Source organism: Petaurus breviceps, unplaced genomic scaffold (genome assembly GCF_028583685.1).
Source record: "Petaurus breviceps papuanus isolate PSGF00001 unplaced genomic scaffold, PetGlider_PUasm1.0 99, whole genome shotgun sequence".
NCBI classification, from domain to species: domain Eukaryota; kingdom Metazoa; phylum Chordata; class Mammalia; order Diprotodontia; family Petauridae; genus Petaurus; species Petaurus breviceps.
In genome coordinates, this window is record NW_027187465.1 from 3070110 (window position 1) to 3077813 (window position 7704).

Below are 7704 nucleotides of genomic sequence, written 5' to 3' on the forward strand. Positions count from 1 at the left end.
CATCCATCCATCCATCCATCCATCCATCCATCCATCCATCCATCCATTCATTCTTCCCCACCCTCTGAGCCTTAGGGGTAAGGTTGGCAAAGGCATTGTTTAAGCTGCTAGCTCCTTCCTCCCAACAATCCTTTCCCATCAAATCAGAAGACCAATGTTCTATTCCTAGATCAATCACTATTTAGCCATGACCTTCTTTGAAGCAACTAACCTTGATGTGCCTCAGTTTCCTGATTTCTCTAACTGGGGTAATAAGGCTTCATGAGGGCTTGTGAGCACCGGATGAGATAATGAATATCCAAGTGGTCTGGACATATGAAGCATCATACAAACCTGGCTTAGTACACACTAAAATGAAGCTTGTGACCACCAAGGGCCACAGTTAGATTCCTTTTCCTTCAATCTGTACCTTCCAACTTCTTCTGCTGGTCCATCCAACCACTGCCCTTAGCATGGGGCTGCTTAGGACAGAAGAGAGTCAGCCTGGCACAGATTCCCTGCCTTCCACTCCCAAATTCTGCCACTGAGAAGGCCAGGGAATTCTGGCTGCATAACCATCTTTGCCAGGGATGCTTCCTCTACCTACTAGGCATGGTTATACCCCTTATGAAATGCTTTGCCAGTCCAATATGTCTTGTGATATTCCTGGTGGCTTTGTGAGTTAAGGAGGGAGGGCAAGTGAAATCATGCCCATTTCACAGAGGGGGAAAGGAAGGTCCAGTGAAATGAAGTGAAGTTTCCAGGGTCCCCTAGCAGAGCAATGACATAGCTGTATTTGTACCTGCTTCTCCTGGCTCCTAATCCAGTACTCTGACCACCCTGCAGAATGAAAGCTCCTGGAAAGTAAGAAATGTCTTCACTTTTGCTTCTGTATCCCCAGAACCCATACCTGGCATGAACCAGGTGCTTAATAAATTCTGGTTGAATGTAATGCCGCTGCCTCCCCCTGCACGTAGCTTTGGTACCCTGGACAGCTCTACTGTCTCAATTACCTACAGATCCCACTGAGGGCTGGCAAACCCTCATCAGCCTTAAAAGGCCACAAACAGGCTTTGGGCTTCCTGGTTGGGGGGAGTATTAACCCTAGAATTCCCTGAAGGAGCATAATAAATGCTTGCCCCCACCTGGCTAGAGTGGTCAGCCTCGAGTCAGGAAGACCTGTGTTCCATTTCCACATTCACTATCTGTGTGACTCTGAGTGAGCCATTTAACTCAGTTTATCTATCTGTAAATTGCGGATGTCTCCCACCTACAGGACCTAATTCTCAAGATTGTTGCTCAAATGAGGCAATGTATCCAAAGAACTTGAAGCAAATGTTCTAATACCTGAAGGATAGAAATGATCATCTCTTGCCACAACTCTGCAAAATGGTTGGGATCAACCAAAAGCCCTTTGTAAACTGTAAAGTACTAAGTAAATGCATAGTATTATCAGGTAGTGAGGTTCAGGAAAAAAGGGCTTTGGATTTGGAGCCAGGACCTGGGTTCAAATCCTGACTCACTTCCTGGCAGTTAGGTGGAGTGCTAGGCATGGAATCCAGAAGACTCCAAGTTCAAATCTGGCCTCAGATACAAGCTGGATGACCCTAGGCCAGTTATGTGACCTCTGACTGCCTCAGTTTTTTTCATCTGTGAAACGGGGACCTGCAAGGTCCCTTCCAGCTCTCCCTCGGTGGTCCTACATCTATAATCAGGGGTGAGCCTATCCTGGTCAGGCTCATTAAACGGCCTGAGACATGGTTTTTCCAAAGCAGTATCTCATGGGGTTTTCTCAGTAGATTTGTTAGCTGAGGAGGGAAGCAGGGGTGTCCCCATATTACAGAGGGGCCCTCAGAACTGAGCACCTGTAGGCTGCGATTTCAATGTCGAGGGCCATCTTGACGTTCAGCAAGTCCTGGTACTCTCGGAGCTGGGCCGCCATCTCCCACTTTGTGTTCCTCAGCTCGTTGTCCAGCTGCTGAATGGCTTCCTAGGGACGGAAGGGTTCCACACGTCACAGTGAGGCCAGCCCCTGGTTCTCTGCAATGCAGATGCCCACTCCTGCCAGCCAAAGAGGGGCAGTGCTGACTGTGCATGCTAGCCATCCGCCCGCAAAGAGGGCAGACCCAGGGCTGAGCTGCCATCTGCGACAGGGACAGTTCTCGATGTTCCTTCTTTGCACTCAGGTCCTCCATCAAGCAAGTGCTGCACCCCCATGCTCCCAGAGCCCCCTCCCAGATGTTAGAAGTTCTGCAGAACACAGAACATCACCAGTAAAGCAGGCTGGAAAGTTTCACAGACTCCTGAGCCTCTAAAATCCTTTCTGGTTCTAAATCATCAAAGGATCAGATGTTCACCTTTTTGGGGGGGGAGGGGAGGGAGTGTCATGAACCCCTCCACCTGTGGGCCTCTTTTCAGAATGTTTAAAAACACATTTTTAAAAACTATGGGATTACCAAGGAGACCAAGTATGTTGAAATATAGTAATCAAAAGATTTTTTTTTTAATTCAAAAGAGACACTAGGTTAAGAATCCCTACTCTAATGGCAAGACATACTTTATAGAGAGGATGCTGAGGGGCAGTGAAACCCTCAAGGACGTAGAACCTAAACCCAGATCACTGGATCTAGAGATGGAGAAGATTTCAGGAGACCCTCAGCTACCGACTCATCTGAAAAATGAACAAGTGACTTTTCCAAGGTCCTGCAGCAGAAACACAATGCCAGCCCAGGCTCTCTCCCTGCCCCAGCAGCTACCTGATAGGAGATGACATCAGCGTGGTGGCGGTCTTCCAGATCTGAACGCTGCCTCTCCAAAGAGTCCTTCGTCCCCTTGAGGGCCTCCAGCTCGGTGGTCTTGGACTGCAGCTGACGTCTGTATTCACTGATCTCCTCCTGAGCCGAGCGCATGGCATCTGTGTTCACTTTGGCAGCTTCTGACAAGCGGTCCAACCTCACTGTGGCAGGCCAGGGTCAGGGAGTAGAAGGGGCAGAGAAAAGAGGTTGGTAAGGTTAGGTTCTCCACCCCCAACCGGCTACCCCCATGAGAACACAGTGCTTAGTACACAGTAGGAGTTTAATAAGTGCTAGTTGACTGATACTGCATGTCCCGCATCACAGGATTTCAAGCTAGAAGAGGGTCTACCAGATCTAGTCCAACTCTCTCATTTTACAGGTGGGGAAACTGAAGCCCAGAGATAGGGAAGGGCTTGCCATCCAAGGTTACTCAGCTAAGTAGCAAAATTGGAATTCAAACCCAAGTTACTATCTATATCTAATCTATATCTACATCCATATCCATCTTTATCTCTCTCTCCATCCTGTCTATATGATCTTTCTGTCACTCCACCATGATTAGGCTCAGCTACTAGATCCCTGAACCTGAGCCAGTCCCAATGCAGGACCTTCCTACACCTGGCCCCAAAGCCCCAGGGGCCCTAGCGCACCTGCAGGACCTATTTTTCCTGAAAGGGCTGGGGAGTCCCTCTGGCGAGGGCACTTTTTTTCCTCTTCCTGCTCAAGATCACGAGTCCCTCATTTGGATAGTGAGAACTCATCAGTAAACCTGATGAACAAGGGAGCAGGACCATCCTCTGGGGCACTTTGTGTATTGTTGCAATCAGGCAGCTCACTTCTGCATCACAGGCCCCTTTCCAGAAACCAGTGTTATCTCTTCCTTCTAGAAACAGTCATCCTGCAAGGCTCGCTCAAATAGACTGCCCACAGTGATTCCTGGGCTGATTTTCCCTGGTCTAGCCCTAGAGGATGAGGGACTGAGGGTTCCCACACCATTTCCCATCCAGCCACTCAGCCAAGCTGATGATTCAGTGAGTGTATGTGTGTGTGTGGGGTGCTCAGTACTCCCCTGGAGGAGGTGCTAGTCACAATGCAGAAGATGCCCCAGATCCTTGCCAGCTTATACCCCCCCCCTCCATGGAGGGAGACCAGTCAGCTAATTCTATGCCCTAAAGGATTCTGTTTGTCTCAGGCTGTAACTGGAGCCCAGAACAGGCTGGTGTTAGCTGCAGGTATCCAAAAAAGGGTCTACTTCCCCTGAATGGCCACCAGTTTTGCTATAGAGGCTGGAGGCAGGGGGTGGGCTGGTCCAAGCTTGTTTCCTAGGTCTGTGTGGCTGAGTGCTTAGCAAGGGCAAAGGAAAAGGGAGGACAAAAAGGAGCTGGAGAGTAGAATGACTTAGCTCTGGGTAGGCATCTTACTGCAGATAGGGGCAGGGAAAGTGATGGGTGGGGGAGGGAGGGATCAGTCACTCTCACTATCCAAGGAAGTTCAGAAAACTCAAAATCAGGATGAGGTTTGTACTGGCCAAAGAAAGTGAGAAGAGAAGACTTAAGATTCCATCTCTAGCTGCCTCAGCTGACTGGACAGAAAAGGCTACACAACAGGTTTTCTTTCAGCCTTGGGATGAAGGTGGGGGAAGGGGAGGTCTCATTAAAGGGCCAGCAAAAGGACTCAGTGGTGGCATCTTTACCAGAGATTGTCTGAGAATTTGTGGACTCCTACCCCAGAAAAGAGCCTCTTTCTTAAAAAAACAGATTGGGGACGACCATGTGGATTCTGTCCCCTGTCCTGTCCCCTCTAATCTGACTTCGAGCTTCTCCAGCTCTGCCTCTCTCTCTCCCTGCAGTATCTCGATGCTGCAGGGAAGAGGGGGAGTGTCCTCAGCCCCAAGGGGAAACTCTGGGAGAAGAGGGAGGAGGGAAGGGAGAATGACCCTGCAATATGTCAAGTCACTGCTAGGAGCTAGGTATTCTGAGCTAGGATGAAGAAGGGTGCCCCATCCCCCTCCAAGTCAACCCCAAATGTGAGAACATTTCTAAGGTCAGAGCTGGGAGGAATCTTAGAACATAGAAAGTCAGGGATGGGAGGGGCCTTAGAACACAGAAGGTCAGGGATGGGAGGAACCTTGAACCATTGTTAAGGTCTGGGCTAGGGAGGACCTTAGAACATAAAAGATCAGAGCTGTGAGGGTCCTTGGACCAGTTAAGGACTGGTCTATGGGGAACCTTAGAACATAAAAGATGAGAGCTAGGGGGTGGGGGTGGGCTTGGACCATTTCTGAGATCGGGGGCTAGGAGGGACCTTGGGCCTTTTCTGAAGTCGGGGCTGGAAGGGACCTTGGACCATTTCTGAAGTCGGGGCTGGAAGGGACCTTGGACCAGGTTAAGGTCTGGGCTAGGGGAGACCTTAGAACATAAAAGATCAAGGCTGGGAGGGTCCTTAGACCATTCTGAGGTCGGGGCTGGAAGGGACCTTGGACCATGTTAAGGTCTGGGCTAGGGAAGACCTTAGAACATAAAAGATCAAGGCTGGGAAGGTCCTTGGACCATTTCTGAGATCGGGGGCTGGGAGGGACCTTGGGCCTTTTCTGAGGTCGGGGCTGGGAGGAACTTTGGAGCATTGTTAAGGTCTGGGCTAGGGGAGACCTTAGAACATAAAAGGTCAAGGCTGGGAGGGTCCTTGGACCATTCTGAGGTCGGGGCTGGAAGGGACCTCGGACCATTTCTGAAGTCGGGGCTGGAAGGGACCTCGGACCATTTCTGAAGTCGGGGCTGGAAGGGACCTCGGACCAGGTTAAGGTCCGGGCTAGGGAAGACCTTAGAGCATAAAAGACGAGAGCTGGGCGGAAGCTTGGATTATTTCTAGGGTCGGGGCTGGTATCCGAACCGGCCCGGGAGGCTCGGAGATCACCTGCAAACAGGGGAGGCGCCGGGGATGCACTTCCAGCCCCGCCCCCCCCTTCCTCCCCGGCGCCCGCGCGCACCTCGGAACCACTCCTCCGACTGCAGCGTGTTCTGCACCGCGTGGCCCTCGAGCTGCGCGCGGATCTCGCGCAGCGCCGACGTCACGTCGGACTTGACGAGGTCGCGGCCGTCGGGGGGGCCGGCCGCCTGGATCTGGCCGAGCAGCTCGGCCACCTCGTCGTCGTGGCGGCGGCGCAGGAAGGCGCCCTCGTCCTGCAGCGCCTGCACCTTCTTCTGCAGCTCGGCGCGCGCCAGGCCCGCCTCGTCGGCGTAGCGGTGCAGCGCGCGCGCCGCCGCCTGCAGCTCCTCGCGCTGGCGCGCCTCGTCGTCGAGGCGCTGCTGCGCGTGAGCGATGTCCTCCAGCAGGCGCTCGTGCTCCAGGCGCAGCTGGCCCTGCTCGGCGCCCAGGCGCAGCGCGGCCGCGCGCATCTCGCGGATCTCGCGCTCGTAGAGCGCGCCCATGGCCGAGCGGCCGGCCTGCTGCTGCCGCAGCGCGGCCGCCTCGCCCTCCAGCTGCCGGTTCTGCAGCTCCAGCTGCCGCACCTTGTCGATGTAGCCGGCGAAGCGGTCGTTGAGCGCCTGGAGCAGCTCCTTCTCGTTGCGCGCCCCGCGGCCCTCGCCGCCCAGCCCCGGCCCGTTGAGCGAGTCCAGGCTCTCGGTGCTCGAGGCGGCCAGCGCGCCGCGGGAGCGGAGGCCCGAGCCGGAGCTCCTTGCCCACGAGTGGAAGCCGCTGGACGCCGAGCCGCCGGCCGAGCGCAGCAGCGAGGCGCTCTTGCGGCCCAGGGCCGTGGGCAAGGGCAGCGGGTACACGGGGCCCTGCAGCAGCCCGTCCGCGCTGCCGTAGCTCATCATGCTTGCGGGACCGGGCCGGAACCGGGAGTGCGGGGAGCGGGGAGCGGGGAGCCGGCCGGGAGGACACTGCGGCAGCAGCCCGCCGGCCGCGCCTTTTATAGCTGCCCGGGATCCTCGCCGCGGCCCGGGCGGGGGGAGGGGGGGGGAGGGGGGCGGGGGAGAGCTCCTCCTGCCCCTCCCCCCGTGCCAGGCTCTGCCATCCCTGCCACCGATGCCGCCGCCACCCCCCTCGCTGTCTTCTAGATCTCCTCCCTAGTCCTCCCTTGCCGTGTCTCCAGAAACTCTTCACCTTCCTTTCTCCTTTCCTCTCCCCTCTCTTTTCTCCCTCCTTTCTTCTTTTTCATTGTGAACTTGACAGTTATCAATAAACAGTTATACAAAGGATGACGAGAACACTCCTCCATTTAATTTTCCTTTCCTCCTTTTCCTCTTCTCTCTTCTCCCTCTGCCCTCTTTCCCTTCTCCGCTGTCTTCATTTTCTTCTCTCTCCTCCTTTTTCCTTTTCATCGAGAACTTAGCAATTAAACATTTCCACATACAGAGGACAGATTCCTTTCCCCTCATCCTTTTCTCATGTCTCACTTTCTCTGCTTTCCCTTTCTTTCCTGTCTCCCGTCTCCCCTGAGCACCCCTGCTTTTTTTTTCCTTCCCTCCCCCGCCCCCCCGTTTTCTCTGGCCAGGCTGGGGCTGACTTTTTCCTCTTCCTAGAGCCCCCGGCCCACATTCCCAGTTCTGCAGCAAACAGTTAACTTGCCCTTGCTGCCTAGAAGTACGTGTGTGGGGGGAGGGGTCAGAGGGGGATGGGGAAAAAACGAACTAGAAGCAGACTTCTTCCTCATCTCCGTAGGGAGAACGACACATGAGACCGGTTGGGCAAAGTATGATGGGGAACCTGGGCTTGCACAGTTAGGAAGGAGACTTGGTTTTGTTCAGCTTGAGCAAGACTTTTCTGCTCCCCACGTGTGACAGAGGGGCAGCATGGATACATTGGTCCTGCTCTGAGGTCACTCCCCGCCTTGGGACTGCAGAGAAGCCTGGGCTGATGGGACGGGCAATGCACTCGGTACCAGGGGAGGCTGCGGCGCTGAAGCGCCTGGGTGGGGAAAGGGGCG

The 7704-nt window shown here is 54.3% G+C and overlaps 1 protein-coding gene across 1 annotated transcript in view; it reads right to left on the reverse strand.

Moving 5' to 3' along the window:
* Window positions 1-6640, reverse strand: part of NEFH (neurofilament heavy chain) — a 9232-nt gene extending 2592 nt beyond the window's left edge. Inside the window, 3 exon segments of the mRNA XM_069081916.1 lie at window positions 1845-1969; window positions 2736-2935; window positions 5761-6640. Coding sequence (XP_068938017.1) covers window positions 1845-1969; window positions 2736-2935; window positions 5761-6592 — 1157 coding nt within the window. The 5' untranslated portion in view covers window positions 6593-6640.
* Between the last annotated feature and the right edge of the window lie 1064 nt (window positions 6641-7704).